Here is a 25,285-nt window from a genome sequence, read left to right on the forward strand (position 1 = left end):
GGAAAAGCATCAAGTCTTCTTCTGTTGCAGTAAAGAATCAAAAAGGTCAGAACTTTTTTTTTCCATCTTCTCTGTTCCTGCTCCAGATAACCTTTAATACTGAAGCTTAGCACATAAAAATACTGCATTTATTCCATTTACAACAGCTATTGCTTCTTTCTTTTTCTTCTGCAGCATTCTTTATGAATTGGCTTATGCCATAAATCTGGAAGGAGACTCTGTTATTCATAATGTTATTTCAATGGAGAAGACTTCTTTAATAGCAGTCAGATCCAAGATAAAAATGCCTTAGAGCAGATATCATAACCAGATGGGGAGAGAAGGCTTTAGATGTGATGTCTGTATTTTTTAAGGGACCTTAGCATTTTCAGAAATGTGTTTTCAGTTGCTTCTCTTTGCTCTTTCTGTACCTTCCAAGGTGGCTTTACAATAAAGCTTTCCTAGCCTGCATAACCAAAACCGCGTCTGCCCTCATTTTTTTGTTCCCCGCTCTTTTCTCTCCTCAAAAGTCTTTAAGCACATCAACTAAAGGTCCTGTTTTTTTCCAGTTCTCCTGGTCTGGGAGCAGGCATGATTAGTGTGGACTTGGGCAGGGCTGACTCAATACTTCAATATACTGATGCTCTTGTGTAGTGCATTGAATAGAATATAACTTTATGGAAGTTGGCAAGACTGGAATGTTTGGACAGAGCCAGTCCCAGCAGTGCAGGAGAGGAGAACAGAAGAGTGCATTTTTAAAATGTTGCCTGTGTCCTGTCCATGATTATCATGCAGCAGAGAGAGGAAAATGAACTCTTGCATACTTCTGGAGAAATGCATTAATAATGACAGTAACACAATGAGGCCTCTGTGCTTTGTGAAGTATCTTACTTCACAGGTACTTGCCTAAAAGCATAATGTCTTACTGCAATTAAAGACATTTCAGAAGAAAATGGCAATGTCTGCAACATTTTCACAGACAAAAGTGTGTGTGTGTCTTCACATACTTCTTCAGTGTAACACAACGATGTGATTAAAATTTGCATGAGGTACTGTAGAGACTGGGGAACAGTCCTTCTAATTACAGCAGTGCCTCCGATCAGCTGGCTAAGGATGAGACAAGAAGCCTAACAAGAGCATTTGGCCTGTCCGGCATTTGCTGTTGTACTTTTATGTCTTTTGGGATGAATGGGGTAGGAATCTCTTGCTCACTTGAGGTCTCTAAGCATGAGACAAGCCTGCTGTTCCTCCTGAAGAGCACATACAAACAGCCTTCTCTGAGGTTCATCTGAGGTACTTGTTTGTATAGCACTTGGTACTCACCTAACAAGGTCAGAGGGTAAAGGTATCCATGGTTCATCCAGGACCCAAGGACTGAAAGGAGAGAGGTCTGCACTCTTACCGGGTGTTTGCTCCTTTCCTTTTTATTTTATATATACTTTTTTCCTTAAAATCAACAAAACCACTTTTATTGCCTGAAAACAGCCATCCATTTTGCTTTGTTCCCATGCTTAACAGGCACACCCATTTTGGCCCTTTCTCTGAGACAGCAAAATGCACAAAGGCTTGGCGCAGCTCCTGCATGCTGCATCACAGTGTGTTGTTGTTGTTGTTGTCAGATCGCATGCCTGACCCTCATTTGTCTTAACGTACCAAGAAATGTCTCCAAAGATCAACTCATAATACTGGGATTGTGTTGGTGGAGTGTTCATTGTGTTGTTTTAAGGAGCAGTAATATGCAAACTCAGCTCCACAGACAGCCGCGTGCTTGTGGAGTGGCAGATATGAACTGTGTCCTCTTACTGCTGCCAGTTTAAGCTGAGGACCCACGTGGATTTATTTCATCGTGAAGACACTTAACTGCCTGCAGGTGTTGCGGAGAGGTTTAGCGAGGGATTCGGTGTCATTGTGGTTTTTTGATTATTTATTTTTGATGGTTTTTTGTTGAGCAATCTCAATACTATTCCATGAAGGAGAAAAAAAAATATCTGAGATTCCAGTTTGGCTCTTACGACTTAACATGTAATTTGCATGTCTTTTTAGAGGTTTTATGAATATTTTTTCCATAGATGCATTAATTCTTAAGTCCTGGGACTTTCCAAAGATCCTGTTTCTCCCTCCCCCATCCAACACTTACGCATTGTGCCCAGGGACAGCTTACAGGAGCTGCCTGGCTTCACTGGTGTAGTGATGGGAGAATCAGGAATGTCGCTGGATAGGAGGACAAGAACCGAGACAAGCAGAGGAAAGGGACTGGGAAGAAAGAGAGAACAGGTAAAGTCAGTATGATGGAGCTTGAATTTACATGGGCTGGGTGAAGTGGCTAGCACCAAGCCCGGGATGAGGGGTGAGGGGTGAGGGTATAACCAGATTTGGGGTTAGAATTGGTGGAACAGGCGTGGGGATGTGAATGGAGAAAATGGATGAGAAGCTCAAAGTGTGGGAGAAAAGTAGGGGGGGGAAAAAAAAAAAAAAAAAAAAAAAGGAAAATACAGACAATGGGAGGGTGGGGGCAAAGCTTAGTGTGCAGGGGGAGAGGGAAGGGTGACTAGCCTAGGGCCGGGAGCTGTGGGCTGTGGAGAGTTGTTTGTCAGTGGAGAATGTGGAGAGCAGAGCCAGGATGAGAATTTGGGAACAGATCATTGAATCCAGGAAGGAAGAGCAACTTGAAGGTTGCTCTGCCTCATTCCCTCCTGCCAGTGGGAGTTCTGGAGGCTTTTTCCCTGCAGGACCTCGAGGCAGTCCTGCTGTAAGGGGCTGCTTGTGCTTATGTGCTTGGAGTATGTGTGCATACATGTATTTTCGCTTCCACTCTGGTATTTAGGTGGCTATTTTGGATGCATCTCTAAGTAAATACCATAGCATACAGAGAGGCTGGTCGTCCAGCAAAAACATGTGGTCTGGGTGGGTTGTTTGTGTCTGCCGAAGGCTTCGTCCACATGCTGCCACTTGCAGGATGGAGACAGCGACCTGTTCAGGGCAGCCCGGCTTGTGTCGCTGTCGTGGTGCCTGCTTGACTCAGGTCTCCATCCCATTCCCGACTGGGGAACGTAGGCTTCCCCCGAGCAGCATCCTGCTTCCGTCTCCTGCTCGGGGGTGTCCCCGGCTAGCCAAAAGCCAAAAGATCCCCATGAAAGCAGTTACACTGTCTGTAGACAAAGCTTTTCTTAAGCATGCCAAGGAAACTGGAAAAACAGGAGCCTTTTTTTTTTTTTTTCCCTCCCAAACCGTTTCAGCGCAATATTAAGTCACTTCCTGTAGTTGCAGCGAGCAGAGGTTTTTGGCTTACCCCCCCCCCCCCCTTTTTTTTTTCCTCTCCCCTCCGGAGGCTTATATTCCTTTAAGAGGACGCGACTTCCCAAACCCAGCTATTTAAAAACAAAACCCACAGCTAAATTCGCTGTCGGACACAGCTGCCTGCAGCACGCCCTGCCCTCCCCTGCCCTGCCCTGCCCGGGGGGATCGGACACGCGTGGGGCCGGTGTGGCCGCGCTGAAAAATCACGGCCACGGAGACGGAGCCGGGGGCGCTGGCGGCGGCCGCAGGGTCCCGTGCGCGGCGCGCAGCAGCAGCGGGGGCGCGCAGCGGGGGCGCGCCGCGCAGGCACAGCGTCCTGCGCCTTTAAGCCCTTAACCCTTCCCTGCCCGCGGAGATAAGCCGGCGTGGAGCTGGGAAGGGCGCTGCTGCTCCTCCATCCTGGTCTGGGAGCAGACACCGCGGTGAGAGCACAGCCCTTAAAATCGCCGTGCCCTGCCCGGCTGCCTTCGCGCTGATGGGGGATTTCCTCTTTTATTTTTTTTCTTTATGGGGTGAATGAGGAGTGACTGAGGAGGCAGGGCTGTGGTGGACCCGGAGCTTGTTGGTGACACATGCAGCCGGGACGGCGAGGAGCCTTACCGGAGGCCTAGCCATATGTGGCTGGAAAATTTGCAGCGTGGGGGCAGAGGCATGTAGCTAATTCAGGTAACCGGAAAGCTGGCTTTTATTATTCCTCCAGCGCCGCTCCTGACTCCCAGCAGTTGTTTTTCTTTTTCTCAAGTGGGGCAGGAGAAGCGGGTCGTGTAGCAGTGCCGTGTATAAACACGCTGCCCACAGAAGCCCGGCAGACCCGGTGGAGTTGTATTTAGATTTCTGTGGGGACGGACGAGTCCCGTGTCCAGAGGGCGGGCGAGTTTCCCTGACGGCGAGACAGGCGCCGGTTTCTCTTACAGTGGTGGAAGTTGGGACCCTGCTGGAGACGGGTCCAGCTGCCTGTCCTGGTGCTGGGGGGACTCGGTGTCGATGATGTGAAGGGGGCAGAGGTGCAGCTCAAATTAACCTGAGCTCAGGAGAGAGCGAACAGGTATTGCTGCTCTTGCGGCAGCCGTTCTCCAAGCAGTGGAACAGCTGTGGATCAGTCTAATGGCACCGGTTCCGTAAGGAGGGGGTTGGAGTTCCTGTTCTGTAGCCTGTTTGAATGTACCCTCCAGACAAGTTGGTCTCCAGATGATTCACGCAGTACAGTGTAGTCCTGTGGTCTTTGTGTGGCAGCATAGCATGTGTGAAAGCCTGATGTTACGTGGGAAGACCAGGGGGATTCGGGGAGGGACTGCTACTAAGCTGTGCCACTTCTCTGCCGTTTTGTTAACAGAAGTTGTCAGTGTGTGTGTATGTGTATGCACTTCTCAGCATTAAAAAAACTGCTGATTAACATTTAGGAGGTTAATTGGGGGTTCAGTGTTGAGGGTAAATCAGCAAGATGTCAGTCCACTCTGGGCTGCCATTTCAGCCACTGGTGGGCGTGCTGTGAGCACACACACTTGTGCCCTTGTGTTTCAGCACCCACTTTGCTCAGACATGGTTTCTTTTCCACGTGCTGATTGTGTTTCTTCTTTTCCAGAAAAAGAGGAAGTTGCTATAAATGGAGAAGATGAAAAAGAACGGAAAGACCCCTATTTTGTGGAAACGCCTTATGGTTACCAGCTAGACCTGGATTTCCTCAAGTACGTGGATGATATACAGAAGGGGAATACCATTAAGAAATTAAACATCCAAAAGAAGAAGCGGAAAGCAATACCAGCCTCTACGGGTACTAAGAACTCTGGTGGCCATTGCAGTGGCTGGACTTCCACAGAGTCTCTCTCTTCATCGAACAGTGATGAGAACAAGCAGTCTTTTTTGGCAGCAAGGAGTCAAGTAACCTCATCTGTCGCTGTGAGACCACTGGTTTCATTTGAAGCATCTCCCTCCTACTTAACCGTCCCTGAGAGTAAGCAGCTCCCTCCTCCCTCCCCACAGCTTCCTCGGCACAACCTCCATGTGACAAAAACCCTCATGGAAACACGGAGGCGACTTGAGCAGGAGAGAATGATGCAGGTCACGCCAGGAGATGTCCGCAGGCCCAGACTTTCCAGCTTTGGGGGCATGGGCTCAACAAGCTCCCTCCCTTCTTTTGTGGGGTCCAGTGGGTACAGTCATATGTCTCAACAGCTCCAGAATGGGTACCAGGGGAACGGAGACTACGGCACCTGCTTCAGCTCCTCCTTGGGCAGTTCCATCCGGCATAGCCCAATGAGTTCGGGAATTTCCACCCCGGTCACCAACGTGAGCCCGGTGCATCTGCAGCACATCAGGGAACAAATGGCAGTTGCTCTCAAGCGCCTCAAGGAGCTTGAGGAGCAAGTCAAGACCATTCCCGTGCTGCAGGTCAAAATTTCAGTGTTACAGGAAGAGAAGAGGCACATGATGGCGGAACTCAAAAGCCAAAGGAAACCCAGTCAAAACGAGACATACGGTTTCAGAAAACGATCTTACAGTGCGGGAAATGCAGAGCAGTGGGAACACCTGTCTCAGGGCCGAAGAGGCGGAGAACTTTACATAGACTGTGAGGATGAGATGGACAGTGTGGAGCAGAGCTCTCAGAGGATAGAGGAGTTCAGGCAGTTGACTGCTGAAATGCAAGCACTGGAGAAAAAAATCCAGGACAGCAACTATGAGATTCCATCAAACCTTAGGGCAAATAAAGAAAGCCTGACAAAAGAGAGCCGATCTGTTGCTGTTGGCGCTGATGAAAACATTAACGACGTGGTTATATACAACAGATCTTCAAGGCAACACAGAGAAGTAGCTGTGGGGACAGAGAAAGAAATGAGAGAGTCTGGGGTTGGGGTGACGGAGGCCATGCTTGGCTTGTCTACAGAAGCTGAGAAAGAAATAGAGCTTCAGCAGCAGACCATTGAAGCCCTTAAGGAGAAGATTTACAGACTGGAGGTTCAGTTGAAGGAAACGACCCATGACAGGGAAATGACCAAATTAAAACAGGAGCTGCAGGCGGCTGGGTCTAGGAAAAAAGTAGACAAAGCCACAATGGCTCAGCCCCTTGTCGTCAGCAGAACGGTGGAAGCCATGGTGCCAATGAGAGACCAAATGGTGGGAGACCACGTCAGCGTCACCGATTCGTCTGTGGGGAACCATCTGCAGATGAGCAGCATTGGCACCTCCTGCCGGCCCACAGTACGGAGCACAGCAGTGGGCCCTGAGCTGCTGATGACCCGCTGGCTCGTGAGGGAGAGAGCCGAGGTGCGGGACCAATGCACAGGGAGGCATGTGGAGCTGTACGACAAGCAGGTGGGCGTGGAGACAAGCGTTTGTGAGACGGGCGTCAACACGGAGGAGTCGGTGGGTGACCTGAGTCTCTGCAGGACAGCACGGGAGGTCAGAGAGACGAGGTCGGTGGGCTGCGGGGACTGCTCTGTGGATGTGATCGTCCATGCCCCGAAGGAGTGCGTGTCCCGCGAGACGGCCACGGAGTCTGTGAGCAGGGCAGAGGCCACGGTCATGGCCGTGCCATCTACGGCCAGCCAGCACACCAGCACTGCCTTGGAAACGGTGAGCCGGGGCACCAGTATGGAGGCACTGGTGCTGGTGGACTGCGGCACCAACACAGTCCTGAGCAGCCACGATAAGCAGACCAACACGGTGAGTGTGGAGACACGGACTGTGGCCGTCGGGGACGGGCGGGTGAAGGACGTACACACATCCACTAAAACCCGCTCGGTCGGAGTGGGGACCTTGTATTCAAGTCACCCTGGCTTTGAAAAGCCCTCTGCGATCAAAACCAAAGACTGCGGCGTTGGGCAGATAAACATTAATGAGAACTACCTAGTTGGGCTTAAAATGAGGAGCATTGCTTGCGGACCCCCGCCACTGGTGGTTGTGCCGGCTGGCACCAGGAGCATCGGTGTTGGGGGTGAGCCAGTGTGTGAGTCCGTGAGCGGCCTCCTGGAGAGCCCTCTCCCTCCACCAGAGCTGAGGACAGGCTTGGACCACTATATTGAGCGCGTGCAGAAGCTGCTGCAGGAGCAGCAGATGCTGCTTGCCGAAAATTACAGTGAGTTGGCTGAAGCCTTTGGAGAGCCACACTCCCAGATTGGCTCTCTCAATTCACAGCTGATCAGCACCCTCACATCCATCAACTCCGTCATGAAATACGCCAGCACGGAGGAGCTGCGGAGCTTGGACCTGCAGAAACAGTGTGTGGAGAGAAGCAATGCATCAGGTAAGCCTAGTGTCCTGGCATACATTTATGCCACCCCTTGCTAGTGTGGTGGGTCTGTCACCTGGAAGCTTATCTCTGGTGAAATGCAAAATGTGGTGGTGGTGGTGGATGAGCCCGTTCGTTATTCCCTCCAGCCCACCACTGGTAACTGCAACTCAAAAGCTGGAGGTGGTTTTACCTGTCCCAGCCCAGCAGGCTCTAAAGGGCCTAATGATGACGGATCTGAATGATTGTGGGATATACAAGAGAGGTATCTAAAAGTGTGCCGAATTTGACTGCCATCCAAGGTACTGACTCCACTTTATAACTCTAAGTCAATCTAGGTTAATGTCTGTGGAACTGGAATGTCAACCTTCCTTTAAATTTGGGATGCTATTTTCAAAAATTAAAATGACAGATTTGACAGCTGTAAGTCACATTCAAAGTCCATATCAAGTTGACGTGTTTCCACAGACATATCCCTGGGTTTTGTACTGTTTCTTCCATTTCCTCCATTCCTTGTGCTTCTCAGTCAGAGAGAACTGTGGGGTGCTTTCCCCACTTCAGCAGTGTTGATTGCTTTATAATGGGCAACTCCAGAGTGCTTCACAGAAACCACATCTTGCATCTTCTTTTTTTGTCCTAATCCCTAATTAGAGCCTCAAATTTGAAAGGCCTAAGCTGTAATTACAGTTAGAGGTTTTGGTGACACTCAGGAAAGGCAAGAATTGAGATTTAAATACTCCTTCCATTTTATGTATTAACTGTAAAATCCATACAATTAATTTGAGGGATTTCTTTATTCCCTGGGGTGAAGTTTCGTATTGGTTTGTGTTCTTTTGTTGTTGCTGTTGGTGGTGGAGTGTGTGTGGGGTCTAATAGTCCAAAAAACAAAAACAAACAAACAAAAAAAACACAACAACTACATTTTTGTAATACCCTGCTGGTGAATCCAGCTACAGTACTATTAAATTCATAAATGTTGGCTTACTGGACACCAACCAGTAGGTAATGACTAACAGTTACTTAAATACTGTGTCTTGTTGGTCTCACCATACAGTAACTGAAACAAGAGGTTAGGGAAATGGGAAAAATGTGTGCCAATGTATCTGTATCATGGGTGCTGAACTGGGAAAAAATGTTTTAGTAAATACTGCATAATGTGAGCATAATATTATTAGGTAATGCACTGCTATATAAAGCTCTTCCAGCTTATTTACTGTCTTAAGTTACCTATTTTTGTTAAAAGGCAGCTTGGTAAACCCGGTAATTTTCAAGGTTCACATGCTAAATGGAACCATTCATTAAATGTATTGAAGTAAAATTTTTAGCTTCCCATAGAAAAGCAATAAGCAACATTTATTTAGTGGTAAAGAAAATGTATGATATCCTGTCTGCATACATTCAATATTATACTATATATGCAATATTATTATCTTTCTGGTATGCATTTTATATTTCGGGCTCTGGCAAGTAATGATACTACAATAATAAGTGTATCCACCAAGCACCAAGAGTGTCCTTAAAAACAGTGAACCAGACTTTTTACTAGCTGTAAATCCTCAATTCCTTTCCCTGCTTTTACTGCACCGTATCAAATGTGCAGTCTAGAGACTCAAAAGCATTTAGACACAGGTGGAGTAATGGATCATATTTTACTAAAGATGTTCTTACTTGGATTCAGATTTCACATTCTTGACAAAATTATTTTGGAATATTTTTATTTTAATGTGTAATGCCATTATCTTTGGCGGTGGATGCTAAGTGTAAAATCTGTTCATTTTTAGTCCCTGGTGAGAACTAAATGCTATGACTGCGTGCATAAATTGGGCTCTAGGTTGTAACAGTTTAGACATAAGAAGAATAAGAATAGGAAGAGATCATAAGCCTGAAATGTTTCCCATTCTCTTTCTATTAGTTCTGAAAATGTTCTTTTTATTACAATTATCTGCTAGTCCTTCTGCCTGTTTCTGTGGTTTTACAAGTCAAGTGTTCCTTCTTCGGTGAAACGCTTTTTGCTGAATGAAGTGCACTATCTTAAGTAATTCTCTAAGCAGTGGAACTAATAAAGCCTCTTCATGCTCATAGATTGGTATCTTACAGAGGCTTTTGAGCTCTTATTATGTCTTTCCTCACATTTAGTCTCTTTGATATAGCTTGTGGCGTGTCTTGTGTGTGAACTCAGCCAGCACAGCACGCCTTTCTCCAGGCCTGTCATCTCAGCCTGGTTTCTCGGAAGCTTGTATAAATACAAAAAATTAAGTTTGAGTTACTGAAAGAGGCACGACCTCGTAAACCTCAGTTTGTTACAAAAGCAGGCTGAACACAGAGGCAGAAGCTGCTGGTTCCAGATGAGCAGCAGCAACTGTTGTAGTTAATGTTTTGTTCAAAGAGCTTCCATAGGAAGCACCTGTTAGAGGCAGGTCCATTGAGGGGGCGAAAAAAAGAAACAAAGAAACACCTAGGGTAGCTGTGAGGTGTGTAATTTGGGTACCAGAAGCAGCATCAGGCCAGTAAGCTGTGTTAAAAAGGTTAAAAAGCTAGTGATACGTACTTCTACCAATACCTGAGCTAGCATGTCAATCAAATTCTGTCCATTTTATAGATTTTTCTCCATCAGCCCTGTGCAGTAGGGGACGTGCTGCAGAGGTGTCTGCAGTTTCACAGCAGGTGCAAGCTGGTGAGCAGCGTTGGGGAGGCAGATGAGAGACCTGGACCTTGCGGAGTGAGATGCGGTCTGCATCCACAGCTGCCCGGCTTAGAGGCAACCCGAGCAGACCTGTGAGATTTTCTGCAAACCGGGTCTATCAGAAATTAATGTATTGCTCCTTGCAAAATAAACACCTTCACTTCAGTAGCTAGGCAACTCCTATTTACATAGGCTCTGTCTTTCAGGAGCCTGAGTGGTGTCAGGGAAATCAAATCCGCTGTCCAGACAACTCAGTTCCACTCTGCACCATGATTTTAGCCAGCGTTGGCACGGTGTCTGTCCAGCTGGGTTATACAGATGTGGTTGACAAACCTAGACGTCTACTGGTCTTTATTCTTAGTGTAGCCAGCCTACAGGGCTAAAAGAGAGTCCAGTCTGCTTTGTCTCTCCCTTTACTCTTAAAGAATTTTTGAGAAGTTTCAGAAAAGTACATTTGACTGCATATGATGTATTTAGCAAAGCATTACCTAGAGGCTTAATTTAACTTGGAGGCTTCTCAGTTACATAGTCTTTTTAAAAATAACTCTTAAAGTTGTCTTCCATAGACAAGGAGTTTGCAAGATTGGCATTTAAAAACAACTGTTCTGCTCTTGCCCTGAAAAATTACCTGAGCATATTTGTTCTGAAAATGACTGGTTGCTTTGCCTCAGTGATCTTTGGAGTTGGTTTTGCATTCACTTTTTGGAGAACAGTCCTTACTGAGTACCCCAGTGAAATCGCTACACTGATCATTGCAAGGCAGGAGTTAACTTCCTGAAATAAAGATTTGAGGGAGAGAGTGAATGAAATGAGAAGCAAATGGTGTCAGAAGGATTCATGGGCTTAGGAAAACATGACATGCCATCTGGTGGAAAGACCTTTCAAGGTTTTCTACTCTAACTTCTACCCAGAGCTGAGGAGGCAGGTTGAAGGATGATTGAAAAACTGGAGGATTGACTATGGTATGAGATGTTTCTAGCTGTCCAGAGCTGGTGTCTAACACCAGTGAGGTATTGTCGCCATGGTTGTCTTGCTCACTGGCTTCATTTGTAATGCAGAAACAGGAGCAAGTTGGAGAAAGGTGTTGTCACTTTACTTCTCTGATGTTTGACAACATTTGTAGCCTTTTCTCTTAGAGATTCTGTAGTTTGGTAGTTGATAGCCCTTATCCTGGCAGCATGGATTATGCTAGGGCAGTTGAAGACTCGAGGTTTGCCTGAGGCTCAGGAGCCTAGGGGTGTTCAAGGTCTTGGCATGCCAGTGGGCCTGGTAAGGCTGCAGGCTGCAGCAGATCACAGTAATTATCTACTTTTAGGCAACTGAATGAACACAGCAGCTTCAACTCTGCCACAGGTGCATTTCTTAATCACCAGGTTTAAGTTTCTGTACAGATGTGTTTGTTTGTGAAACAAACAGGGTCCATCCTTCTCTCTGCTGGCGAGAGGATGAATGACGTGCGTGATGTGTTTTTAATATTCCCTGAAAGATAGTGTGTGGTGAAAAGCAGTCATGCAGATGGTCCCCATCTGTATACCAGATGTGTACTGTTTCTCCATGTGTATCTGACTGGCTTCTTCAAGAATACAGTGCCTCTTTTGCATTTTTCACATGGGAGGTGCTATCTATTGACCTGCTGGTTGCAACAGGCTCGAATGCCCATGTCATTTGAAAATGGTAATGACCTCTATATTAGGAGTTGAGGGATTTAGCTGGGTTTTGTTCCATTTTAAATAGCCATCCATTTGTATCAGAAGAGAAGCAGAGATCTGGTCAGTAGTCGTCCTGTAAAGATATTATTCAAGTTAATCTCCATAAACCTCTTTAAAGAGGTTTGACATGCCATCCTTGGTCATGTGTTAACACAAGCTTATTGCTGTTATCATTATTATCATCAGGACATTTGCTGTTTTCATTCTGTAGCAGCAGTACGTGGAATGTTCAAATACGAAGGCTGCTCTCTGTCCTCGTTTTTTGCTGCAGTTAATAAAGAGTAGAATCTGCAAGTGGTTTATTTATTTATTTATTTCATTATTATTTTTTATTTTGAATATATAAGTGCCTTAAAGAGTGGCAAGCTCTGGTTTACTAGCTTGCCTGTTAGGGTTGGTGTGGTAAAACCCCGGTTCTCTGCACACAGTGTGGCACAGGAACATGATGTTCAGGTGCTGAGCTTTGTTCAGAGTTCAACTCCCATGGTAACGGGCACACCTATTCTTATTTAATGTAAGGAGATTCCCATTTTTCCGAGGAAGTGCTGTAATATTCAAGCAACAACAAAGCATCAGCTGAGAAGATAAACCTCTCATAAAATGAGAAGGGAAAAAGAAGAAATACCGGGATGGATTTCTTCCTGCGCCCAGTGTCATGAGATGCTTTGATCAGCCATTCATCAGGGAAATTAGGATAGATTTCACTTAGCTTCACATGCATTTGTGCTGGAAAAGAGAGCATGTCATAAATAAGCTGATCAGCTGTGTCATTTATTGTGTTCAGTCTTGTTGAATTTAAAGGAATCAGTTTTGAATTCCAGTTCCAACATACTGGCTTCATGGACTAGTTTGGGGATGGAAAGCAGCTTCTCAACGTGAGGAAGAGTGGCAGTGAGAGTGATAATGAAATTGAGGTTGTTATTATAATTGGATGGGCCAGAGCCTTCCTGTTGAAAGGAACAGTTTCTCAGGAACCAAGTGTTGGTTGCAGCATTTACCTGGGCCTGGGTCTGAAGTGAGTCAGGCTTCTGTCAATTTATCATATAAAAACATCACATGGCATTTTTTTGTTCTGAAATTTAAAATTGACTGACTTTTAACCTGTATTAATTGAAAATACGTTTTAAAATGAAACTGCTTTTAGTCTTCTGAAGATCACACATTTGTTGTCCATAGGTGGATGGGTTAATATCAATCATCGTGAATGTTTAAACACTGCATGTTTGCTCATTGCTGCCTCTTTATTTACCTTAGAATGTTGGAAGTTTGTGGGGTTTGTGGCCTTTTTTTTTTTTTTTTTTTTTACCGTTAGTAGACCAAATGGAAAGTGGATTAAAAATTGTATGAAGAAATATCTTCTTAAAGAGAAAGAAGACTTGAGTGCCCTTTGTCTGCAGTAATTTCGTAGTGAGCTGAGTGCTACCCTGAAAAACACGTGCAGTTTGTAAGAGAAGTTTCTTTTCTGTATAACCAGACATACTGTCTGATTTTGGGGTGGTCCTGTGCGGACCTAGGAGTTGGACTCGATGACCCTTGTGGGCTCCTTCCAATTCAGGATATTCTGTAGTTCTGTGATATACTACAGACAACGTTTATACGCCATCTTTAGTAGAGAGTGTATACTTTGTGTTGTTGCCTTTTATCAGTGTATGGTGCAAATAAACACTTGCCCCATCAACAGTTTAAAAATAAAATCTCCGTGCAGCTACTGCATAGGCAGCAAGCTCGTGCCCTTTTTTTAGTTAGGAAGCCTATGATGTTCCAGCCAGAGTGCTACGTTCTCATCCCACTGGTATTTAATTCCCCTGGCCTCGTTTGCACTTCTCATGATTTCCACTGGCTTAGGAGTACTGTCAAGCTACATGTTTTTATAGTATTACGCAGGTTTGCCTTCATTATACTAAAAGGAATTTTTCAAAAGTTGGTAAAGGCCAGCCTTCGATTAGCATGAGTTCAGCACAAATCCAGGGAAAACATACTGTTTAAAACTCAGTCCAGTGAGTTCCTTGAGCCTGCTTACTATGTGACTTCCTGGCTACTTATGCTGTGATAGATGGAAGGAGAGGTCCACAGTTAGGAAAGGAAGTAGCATGTTAACCACAAAAACAGATTTTTTAGGTGCCAGGCAAGGCCTGTAGTAATCTGATGCTGACGTATAGTAGCTTTGGTGTCACTTTGGCTTAAATTGATGAGGTCTTCAAAAAGAGCACAAGTGATTTAGCAGCAGAGGGTAGTTATAAAAAATTAAAAACAGGTGATCTTGTTCCCTCAAACTGTTAGGACTAAGCCACTGAAGAGACTTTGGCCACTTCTTTCCCTCTGAAATTGATGAGAGTAGCTTTCTGTGTGTGGGTTTATGAATGGCTGAAGTACATAAGGTTTTGTTGTTGTTGTTTGTTTGTTTTTATTGTTGTTTTATTGTACTTCTAACTTACCCATGAATTTTTCAATGATCCTCTGCTGTATTGCAAAATACACTTAGAAATTTCTGGCAGCTACCAGCTGTGGCTAGCTACACTGCACCAATACTTAGAGTCTTTTGTCAAGTTTGTGTTATTTGCCCACAACAATAAACAAACAAAAATCAGCATGGTAACTGTACCTGGATGGCTGTCTGGAGGCGGGAATAAGCTAAGTGAAGAATCTGTTGTCAGCTGGGGAGGATTCTGTGCAAGCAGTTCACATCTTCGCTCCATGGTTTCCTTGGGAATTTGGTGGGGAAGATGAGGGGCAGCAGTATGGCTTTGCTGCCTCACTGAGCCCCTTAAAGGCTGGATGAGTGCCAGCATGCTTGAGATCTGTGTGAGGTGAAATGAAAAGTCTATTTTAAGGTTGGAGTGGACTGGTGGTAATCTTCGAGAGGGTTTCATTTCCGCCCTTGAGGAGCTTTCAGCATGCCCAGCCCTGACAGCAGCCCTATAGCCTTGCTGAGGAAGAGGGGAGGAAGAGGGGACTTGGCTCGTTCCACTTTCCAATTTGAGCAGCAGTTGATTTAACCCTTGAATCAGTGACGGTCATGCTGGGGTACAGTTGCTTTCTTAATCCCTTTTCCCAGTGATTCGCACTAGGCTGCTGCTGTCCAAGCATATTTTTAACATTGTAGGTTGTTTTGCAGAGGGGAACACCTGAGAGCTGATGTCAATGGCTGACAGCATTAATGCTCTGTTGGCCCCAAAGCTGTCTTTCCTTGGACCTTGGCTGCTGTAGACACAAGTTAAGTGCCAGCATCTAACATCAGAGTTGTTTTTGTGTGCTTGTCCTCAAACCTTTATGACAGTCTATTCTGTCAGGTGCAGGAAGTCCAGCAGGACTCCTTCTTTCTTCATTTAAACTCATAGATAAGATGCTCCAGATAACACACTGAGTGTGTTTTGTTCAGGTTGTGTTCTATTACAGGCAGGTTTAGCTAGGTGAGAGACTGTGACACAGGCTGCTTACTGTCCTCCCCCTTTCTCTGTGTCCTAGCCTGCATCTTCCTCCTTCCCCAGTATTGTCCCAGGGCAGGAGAAGGGAGACACCTAGGCAAGTCCCAGATCCACCTGAAGCTGTGTGGCCCTGGAGTGATGCTCATTCAGCACCAGCATTGTATGTATAACCTACCTGGGACAGCTGGCTGAGACGGTGGCAATTGGAAGCAGTTACTCTGTTTGGTATTTTTTAATTACAACTGTCACTGCTCCAAACAAACATAGAGAGAAAGGTGGTTTCCTCGTTTTTCAGCTAAGGGAGTTTAAAAAAATGTGTTTTTTGGCTCAGTGTTCCGAGCTTTGGCAGCTCTCCCTCCCATGGCTGGCTGATAAGTGGTGATGCTAACAGCCAGGAGGAGACCAGATCTAAATTAATCACCGCTATAAAGTGAGGAGGGGCGGGAGAAGTGAAGTCAGGGCTCGGCCGTATGGTGTGCTTCTGATTTGTGGGGATGGCTGCTCCAGCCTTGGCATGCAGGAGCATCGCTGCAGGGGCTGTTCCTGCATGGGGGCACTGAGGTTGCTTCCACAGGACACAAGCTTTTTGGTGTCTGGCGCATGGGCCAGCCTGTAGTGTTTGCCAATACCCTGTCATGTTTCTTTATCATCAGACAGCTTCCCTGTCTCCACTAGCAGGGTGAAAGCTGACTGGTGCTTTACCAGCACCGTTCATTGCTGAGCACTGGCAGCAGTGGAGGTGCATCAGAGGTCAGTTTCCTGTAAATTGGAGAAGGTATAAGCAGTCGTGGAAGTGGGCAATAGATCTGGTTACAGGAGAAGGCGCCTGAGAAATGCATGTTGGCTGACATCGCAGAGCCTCAGAGATGCGGATGGGAATGGGAGCAGAGGAGGAAGGTGTGGTGAAACCACAACATTCAGAAGAATTGACTACATTATGTCTTGGAGCAGTCTAGCAAGAGCAATGGAGATGTCAGATTCGCTTCTAAAAGCAAATACTTGGAACTTGCATTACCACAGCATGGTATCATCCTGCATGGTGTCACTCTTCTCTTTGGATGTAGTGGCTGTGGCTTAATTCTTGATAAAGAGTTGGACTTGATGATCCTTAAGGGTCCCTTCCAACTCAGGATATTCTATGATTCTATGAAATACAAAGAAAAACAGTCACTTCTTCCTCCTTTTTTCCTCGAAATACCAGGAAGGTTAATTAAGGAATAATGTATATATAAACAAACAAAAAAGTCCATTTCACAAACAGAATTATTTGTGCAGCTTTGCAGAACAGTCATAATAGCACAGCTGGAGGGACTCCAGTGACATCTGTAAAAAGGTCTGTGCATAATTAGCACTGCCTTTTATGCACAGAGGGGGAAAACAAGGGGATGCCAGGAAATGAGGAAAAAAAAAAGTGCTATCCAAATAGCTGGTATTTGATTTAAATGCAACTACTAGCTCAGTACAAAAAAATCAGTGGGTGGGAGTTTATTGCAATTGTCTCAGTAACTGAATGAGGTATATAGCTTCAGAATTAGTGGTGTGCTGGCAGAAAGTGAAGTTTCCTGAAAGGTTTTGCTTTCATGGAAAAAGCCATTTTCTATTTAAAAGAAAATGAAAATAAAAAGGGTAAAGATCTTCCAAGAAGAACCTACAGAATTCTGCTTGTCAGGAAGGTCAGCAAGGAGCAGCTCAGTGGGTCTCCCCTTGGTCAGGGTGGTAGGAGCTGCGCCCTCTGCATGTACTGAAAGAGAAGGAAAAGGAAGGGGATATTCCTTCCATTCCTTTTGAAGCCAATATCTTTATAGTTTTTCCTTGTATTGTATGCTTTCATGGAAAGAAAAACTTGCACCTATTTTTTTTAAGTTTCTGAAAGTGATCACACCCTTTTCCTGTTGGGTTATTGTAACAGGGCATTAAAAAGTACAAGTGTTACCCTTTTTTTTCCCTTTTTTTGTGTGTTTGTTTTGTTTTCTGGTGATCATAGTGTTGCCCTACAGGTTTTGGTCTGGCTACTCCATGATGACTACTGTCTTCTTCAGCAGGTGCTACTTTGGAATACATCCCTCATGGCCAACTTGCAAATGCCCACTTAACTTCAAATTTGCGAGCGCTGAAATTGGAGCAGGACATTGTGCCCGCTCAGGAGGAGAGGACGACTCCCCTGGTGGAAGCTGCTCGGGGAAGGAAGTCCTTTTCTTCTCAGGACAAAACTCTAGCTGCAATTAACCTGACAGATGACCAGCTTGCCTCTGGCCTCTATGGTAATAACTGCCTCACATTCATTTTTCATCATGCTGATGGAGTCTGAATATGAAACACAGTTAAAACTGGTCTCCAGGGTTCACAAACCTAAGAAGGAATTAAAAATTGCAGTTATGGAGAAAGTGGTGTCAAGACTCTCTGTCTACTACATTACTTCTGGTAGTGAGCTGCTGTCATTTGACACCAAGAGTTAAGATTTTTTGACAGAGCAGAATAACCCATTTCAATATTGGAAATAAGACATTGGACATATGTTATGGACAGGAAAACATATATATATATATATATATTTTCCTAATGTTTTCTAAAACATCACAAAGATTGTCAGCATGTTGGAAGATGGGAAAATTAGGCTATATAAGTTTTCTGTTTCCAGAGTTGTTTTTGGAAGTGTTCTTCTATATTTCCAGTGTGCATATAACACTGTGACTATATATAAAAGATAACAAAGCCAGCTTCAGTTGATAAATTAAGCAGAAAGCTGTTTGTTTTGAGAAAACTCTCTAAAGCTACTGCAGCCAAGGCTGGCTTAAAATCTGTACTGATATTTCTGCTTTGTCTGTCTTTCAACAGTATGTAGTAACAATGAAAACACACTCAAATCTATCATGAAGAAAAGGGATGGAAAAAGGGATTTGAGCAACACCAAGAAGAACCTGCAGTTTGTTGGCATTAATGGCGGGTAAGAGGCCTGTCTTAAAAAAGTCTTTCAAGTCTTGTAGTGCTGTCACAGTTGGAAAGAAAGGAAGAACATCTGAGTTTGGGCATAGCTTTTGACTATCCTTGATGCTGAGATGCATCCACTGAGCTTACAGGTGGGAGGGCAGAATTAAACACTTCAGTTCATCTTAATGTTCCACGAAACCTTTGTATATCTGTGTGTGTGTTGTCTCAAGTGGAAGCTGCAAGTCACAGTTGGAGTCAATCTGAAGTACCTGTACCTTAGATGACTACCAAATTTAACAGGGTAAAATAAAGCAAATAAACTCCAAGAGTCATGGGAATGTTTCTCAGTAAGTAAAACCTCAATATGTCTTTGGCAGCTGACAAGAGCGGCATTGTGCTATTAAACAATGCACCAAGGGATGGCATTGCTTAAGAATTAACTTTTCTGGCTTTGGGCTAGATAAATTCAGAATCTTGGTGAAAACCGGAAGGAAAAAAATCTTCTAGAATACTACTTAATCTTTGCAGAATGTTGCAAATAACTTTGAAATGGTTTCACCAAATTGTTTTTAGATAGCTTTGCAAACCCCTTCCTCAAATTATTTTTTCTTTAGTAAAAATGCTTTCTGCAGTATATAGCCTAAATATTGCAATTACTTGATTTTCTTACATATTAGCTGCAAGTACTATTACTTCCAGTGGAGGAGTGTTGTCACTCATGTATCAGTGTTGTACATTAGAAGGAAGCCTTAGTACATTAATTCATGAGATGTTGAAGTTGGTGAGTTAAAGCAATTAGTTAGAATCAGAATTATAATTATCCAACACACTTACTATTCACCTAAAATATCAACTGATTTGGATCGTCACAGGAAAAAAAAATGACAAAATTGTGGCTGTTGTCTTTGTATAGCTCCCTTCCTTTCACCTGCCTAGCAAGGCAACAGCACAGTTTGCTCTTTACAAGAGTGATTTCATCTGGGAGATAAGGTCAGGTCTGACATGGCGTGAGAACTTAAAGTTTTTGTTTGTCATTACACACTGTGACATAATAATCACAGTGACAGAATGAAGGGATTTGTGAAGAGACCTCAACTGACAATGACAATTTAATAAGTTGTCTCTCGGATTAAAAAAAAAGTACAATATTAATAAAAAAAAAAAAAAAAAAAAGAATTAGAAATTAGTTTTTGCTGCTTTCCGGTAAGAAAAAGCATGATGACAAGAATAGTTTCCTTATTCTTTCTCAGTACGCCATAGCTAACCACAGAGGGTGAGGTGCTGTGGGTTTCTGCTGCCCCATTCTGGCGTTGTTAAAAAAAAAAAAAAAAAAAGTGAGCTTTTGAATTGGAGTGACTTACACTGCCTGTACTTTGTGTGCATTCCTACCTTCTTAACTGCTTTTTGCAATAAGCATCTGCTAGGCTAAGATTTGGGACAGTTGTTGGACTACCTACCCGTGTTCAAAACAAAAAGCAAACAGGCAAACTGTTTTGGAATTTCCTAAGGAATTATTAAGTCTTGGAATTTCCTAAGGAATTATTAAGTGCTTTTAGTTCTCTTAAGCAGAACACAGAAGAGTAACAAATGTTATTGACTCCGACTGAACCATCGCTTCGGTCCCCCTCCAGGTATGAAACGACATCCAGTGATGACTCCAGCTCAGAGGAGAGCTCCTCCTCGGACTCAGAGGAGGAAAGCGAGGGCCACGCATACCCCCACAGCCACAGTGCAGAGGAGGAGGAGGAGGATCCTGCGCTTGGTGCCCCAGAGACTGGGGCCGTGGGGGCAGAGAAGGACAGGCCCCCACTGGAGTGCGAGGCTGAGGAGGTGGAAATCAGAGAGAGGTAGGGTGGCCTTGCATGTGTGTGTCCTGATTCGTGCTCGGTTGGTGGATAGGCAGAAGGAAGCACACAGACCACAGTGAAATATACAGTGAAGGGATGCGTTAAAGTTACTGGGCTTGCCAAATGTTTCCAAGTATGCTAACTTGGAAGTTTATGTAAGTGGAACAATACTAGTATAGGGCAAAGACAAAATTGACCTGTCATGTTTCACTGGAGATACAGCGTAACATCGACTTATCTCTTGTTATCTGCTAAATAACAGAGATGTGGAAATTCATAATTAAAGGCTACTCATAGACCTTGGAGCTCTGAGTATTAAAGTGCTCTGAGCTTTACTTATATGGTACTAAGATGGCCTGATATTTTACAGGTGGCACAAAGAGATAGGCATTGTCTCAAAGGAGTTGTGTAATTTATATTTACCTTAGCCAGGGGTGATGTTGAAGAGGGGCAGGGATGGTTTAGGTAGCTTTGTGTATTTGAGGAGCACAATCTTTGCAAGCTGGTTGCCATGGTGGAGCCCTCCAAGGAGAAGAGGCAGCGTGCCTGGTCAGATGGGACTGAGCATGGTCCATACAGTTGGCTAGCTGGAGCATCTTCATTGCCCTGAAAGCAGCAGCAGCTGGTGTGAAACCCCGGAGGGTTAAAATGCCAGCCCAACACACCAGCATGCTAGCCTCTCAGCGTTTTTGAAGAATTCTCCTGGAAAATTGCCGTTATTCTCTCCGGTGGGTTCTAGGTGGGGACCTTCTGCTGTGCAGGCATAGCCTGGAATGCCGTTTAGCTGCCTTATTTTTCAGGTATTCCCTGAGTTTTGAAATTTGTGGTGGACAGGGGGCAAAAGGGAGACTGGAAAAACAGTAAACTTCCAAAGTAGACAGGATGGGTGAATGGTAAAATTTGAAAAGGTAGAGTGGCACCACCTATGCTGTTACCCACCTATTCATTCATTGGGGCCATTGATATTTCCATTTTTTAACTGAGTAACCAAGGCGCAGAGCATACGGCATGTCCTGTAGTAGCAGGTGAGAATTTCCACTAAAAGGGCTGTGAAGCCCAGAATATGAAAGGGAAGCATCGCCAGCCTGCTGTTCTTCCTGCTCCGTGTATACCTGGGAAGTGCACTTTTGCTCCATGCTGTTGTTCACAGTGAAGGGAGTCTCCTCAGAGGAGAGCTGCCAACATGGCTCCCACGTCTCAACTTGCTCAGAAATGCCCACTGCCATGCAACTATTGGAAAGTTAAATGTTTTGATATTAAAACATCAAGGGGAAGATTTGAATGTGCCATGTATCCTGCTGTCTCCCTCAGATATGAACTAAGTGAGAAGATGCTTTCTGCTTGTCACCTGCTGAAAAACAACATTGATGACCCCAAGGCATTGACCAACAAAGATGTGGTAAGCAATGCGGGGCAAAATTCTCTTTGAGCAACAACAAGGAGATTTTAGGGAGGGATATCTTCTTGTTTTACAGGGCTGGAACTGCAGTGGCTGGGAAGAAGAGGATATCATGTTTCCTGGAAGAGTCACAAAATGCTTTTTCTATCAGGAGACGTTTGTCTAGAGAATGTGTTTGTGCTCTTTGTGCTGGGGTGTTGTCTTTCCAAGGCACATGCTTAAAAATAGTAATGTGAAAGCACAGTTTCAACACATTCATGCATTCCCATGTTATTTCTGTAAGCGTTGCTCTAGCCCTGCTGTGGCTGGAACTCAGTTGTCACACTGGGAGGCTGCACGGGGTGAGGAAGCTGTTTCTTCCCATGACAAAAACCAAGGGTCTGCTCTGGACCTGAACAAACTCTGCCTCCTACTAAAGGCAGGGATGCATGTTCCTCTTCTGTCTCACACAACTGTATTTGCTGCTTATAGGAATTGCCTGTGCTGTTTTCTGAGGATTATCTGAAAGCAAACAAACACTGGTCACTACTTGGTGTTACAAAACTGCATTTTACATTTGTTAAAGTGCTATGATGTAAAATGCAGGAATCCAGTACCAGTCTCCTCTGTGATGGTGCACCTGGAGCTTCACAGAGAAACTAGCATTGTGTGTGTACAATTCTGACATTTATAGGTCCAGGAACGTTTTGACAGACTGGTTAACACAGGTATGAAGGGTAATTTCTGATCCTGTGTCAGTCCTTCAGGAGTAGTTTAAGGCATTCAAAGAACAAATGCTTCAGGCCCTGTTGGAGTTGAAAGTGTCAAAAATGGCATAATCAGGTGATAATCTCTGTCTTGGAAGTGTGATTTGAATTTACACATTACTTTCTTATGCTTGAAGTGTTTGCCAGCACAAGCAGTGCTTTGTAGCTGGAAATGTCAGACTAATCAGCTCTTGTTCTCTGCCTAGCTGCTGATAAAGAAGTCTTGTCCAAAAAGGGAAAACTTCAGTAAAGTTAGGAACCCGTATAAATTTCCCCAGCCTTTTCCAACACCCTCAGCTCCTGTAGATGCTGTTTCTGCCAGAATGAGCTGCAGACTGCTCCCATTGGGATGTCATGGGTTACTTGAATAAAAGAAGTGTAGCCTTTTGTAGTATGTGTGGTACTGTAACTGTAAAGAATAAATTCCTTGTGATATTTTGCACGCAAAATTTATAAAATCAAAAATTACTCATCACTACTTCTGTGTTTCACTCTATGTTCACAGTATGTTTGGTCTTTAATTCAAGTGGGTGGGACCTTGTACGTTTTTATAAAGGAATACTGATGTAGATGCATGTAAAATATTCTCCCTTTACCAGATGTTGCCCCCCTCTAGAGCTGCTGGTACAGATCCTCTGTTTCTGTAGAGACTAGAGAAGTCTGCTGAATATCTTTTCTGCAGAATTGTCCTTGAACTCACTGGCCACCTTGCAGGTGGGGGTTTATGAGGAGAGAAGATGGACGTGCAATTCCTTCTATGAATTCCAATTTCTGAGAAACTGTCTCACAGAATGAGAGCTGGTAGTCACTGCGGGAGCCCCTTTGGCTCACAGCTAGGCCTCCTTTACCTAGGTTCCCAGCAGACAGTTGTCTGGCCTACAGGCCTCCTGCCCCTCCACCCTCAGTCCATACCACCGGGGAAAGTTTATCCTGAATGTCAAACCTGCATCTCTTGTTGCAGCTTAAAGCCATTACTACTTCACCCATACGTCCTGGAGGTGAAGAACTGGTTCTTCTTTCATTGTAACAGCCTTTTGCACTGTGAAAATGTTACTGTGTTCCTTTCCTGAGTGTTCTTTCAGCAAAGCGTCTCTAGTCCTTCCTGTCTCTCTTGTAGATCAGATTTCCTTGACCTCCAATCATTCTTGATTCTCGCCTTTGAAACCATTTTGAGTGCGTATTTCATGTTGTTCAGAATTCAGACACGACATGGTAGTCCAGCAGTTGCCATCACAGTGTTTGCCAGAGAGAGGGGACTGCATCGCATGCTGTGCAAGCTATAAAATTATCTGTTGACACCAGAACAGTGTTTACCTGTTACATGGTAGTGTAATGTTGTTGGCTCAGGTTCAGCCTGTGATTCTCTCAATGCCCAGATATTCTCCTGCAGAACTGCTGTCCATCCAGTCCTCCAGTACTTAGTGCATTTGATAATATATTTGACATAATACTCAAGACAGGGCCTAATTGGTTTAGCGTGCTGTTGTTTTAGTCCCTGAGAAATGTGTGTTCCTATTGCTCTTGGTCTTGGATTCATCAGTGATTTATAAACTTGGTTAAGTATTTTATGGGAAGGGTTACTCCCAAGCCTCTTCTCTGTTTACCAGTATTTGAATTTGATACACATTAATTCTGGGGGTAACCCCATTCTAAAATGTAGTGCCCTCATTGATGTAACGTCCCTGAAAATAACGTGAATTGAGAGGAGGTAAACAATCAGTTTACCTTAAAGAGAGGTTTAGTCAGAGGGGAAGCTTTAGCCTATGAATCTTGTTTGTGAGCTGAATACTCTTCCCATGTTGACTAAAAAAGGTCGGGCCTCCTGCATCACTGACTTGTGGGATGGCAAGTCCTTTAAATAGAATGCCCATATGTAAATTTTCTGTCTTGTTTCTGGCAGAGGTTTTGTTTAAATACCATCCAGCACGAGTGGTTTCGTGTCTCAAGTCAGAAGTCAGCTGTTCCTGAAATGGTTGGAGACTACATAACTGCTTTTGAAGAGATTTCTCCCGCTGTCCTCAGACATGTCATCAACATGGCAGATGGAAATGGAAACACAGCCCTGCACTACAGCGTCTCTCATTCTAACTTTGAAATTGTAAAGCTTCTTTTGGATGCAAGTAGGTTGACTGTTGTTTTTGTTGTTCTTGTTGTTGTTTTGTTTTGTTTGTACTGCAATCCTCACAGGTAGAATTCTTGATGAGTGGAAGGACACGTTTGGGCTTCCTCCAGCAGCAAATATTTCAAAAGTTAACATGGTATCTTACTTTGATAGTCTAGAATCCTTGTTTCTACTGCTGGCTTTGGAAGTGATGGCTTTTGCAGAAGTTAATAAAACATGTAAGTAAACTATATACAGTGCTGATCAGGGTTTGGGACAGCTTCATGGACCCCTGACTCTCAGACTGTAGCCCAGCTTCAACAGCACCAGCCTCCAGAAGATTTTTCTGGTAGCCATGTGGCTGCTGTTTACCCCGAAGTAGAGTGCTGGTGGGATAAGATGCAGTCAGGTACAAACACCCATGTTAAACACTCAGATCAGTCTAGCCTTATCTCACTAAAGCAGTACAGAGCTGTTTCTGGTCACCATTGTGGCCTGTCTGTGCTGCACTCCTGAGAAACTGGAACGCTGTGGCAGTCTGCCATTTAGGAACATTTCCCTGATAGATGAGCCATGTGATGATGCCTCACTTAGTTGCTTGTGTTGTTGCTTCCTCCTTTTAATCCCCATGCAACCCACATGGTAGTGGCAGAGAGGGACTTCATTGCATCTGCTCCCCACATGGGAGAGGCAGTGAACAGAAGGTGAACATTGGAGCTGGTCCCAAACAGGATGTGAGTTGTTTAAGCCCAGTTTTGCTCCCTGACTGAAGTTTCCTTCTGAAAACCAGTTATAAAGCCTGTCACAGTTGTGCAGCTCAACTAGGCCAGCAACATGGCTGGAATGAAATGCACTGCTTGTAAGCCAGCAACGTTTATAAGTCCAAAAGCACAACACCAGATAAACAAGGACCTTCATGATACAGATCTCAGCTTTAATAATCCAG

At 44.6% G+C, this 25,285-nt stretch overlaps 1 protein-coding gene across 4 annotated transcripts in view; it reads left to right on the top strand.

Annotated features, from left to right (window-relative positions):
- Positions 1–25,285, top strand: part of KANK1 (KN motif and ankyrin repeat domains 1) — a 127,194-nt gene that overhangs the window by 95,141 nt on the left and 6,768 nt on the right. For 3 of the 4 annotated variants that reach the window (XM_035309084.1, XM_035309085.1, XM_035309083.1), the window contains exons 4-9: positions 4,859–7,516; positions 17,358–17,579; positions 18,154–18,262; positions 19,878–20,093; positions 21,405–21,492; positions 24,139–24,358. In XM_035309084.1, coding sequence (XP_035164975.1) covers positions 4,859–7,516; positions 17,358–17,579; positions 18,154–18,262; positions 19,878–20,093; positions 21,405–21,492; positions 24,139–24,358 — 3,513 coding nt within the window. The remainder of the gene's footprint in view (positions 1–4,858; positions 7,517–17,357; positions 17,580–18,153; positions 18,263–19,877; positions 20,094–21,404; positions 21,493–24,138; positions 24,359–25,285) is intronic. The other variant, XM_035309086.1, reaches the window with a different exon arrangement.

This window comes from Oxyura jamaicensis, chromosome Z, assembly GCF_011077185.1.
Source record: "Oxyura jamaicensis isolate SHBP4307 breed ruddy duck chromosome Z, BPBGC_Ojam_1.0, whole genome shotgun sequence".
Lineage (NCBI taxonomy): Eukaryota > Metazoa > Chordata > Aves > Anseriformes > Anatidae > Oxyura > Oxyura jamaicensis.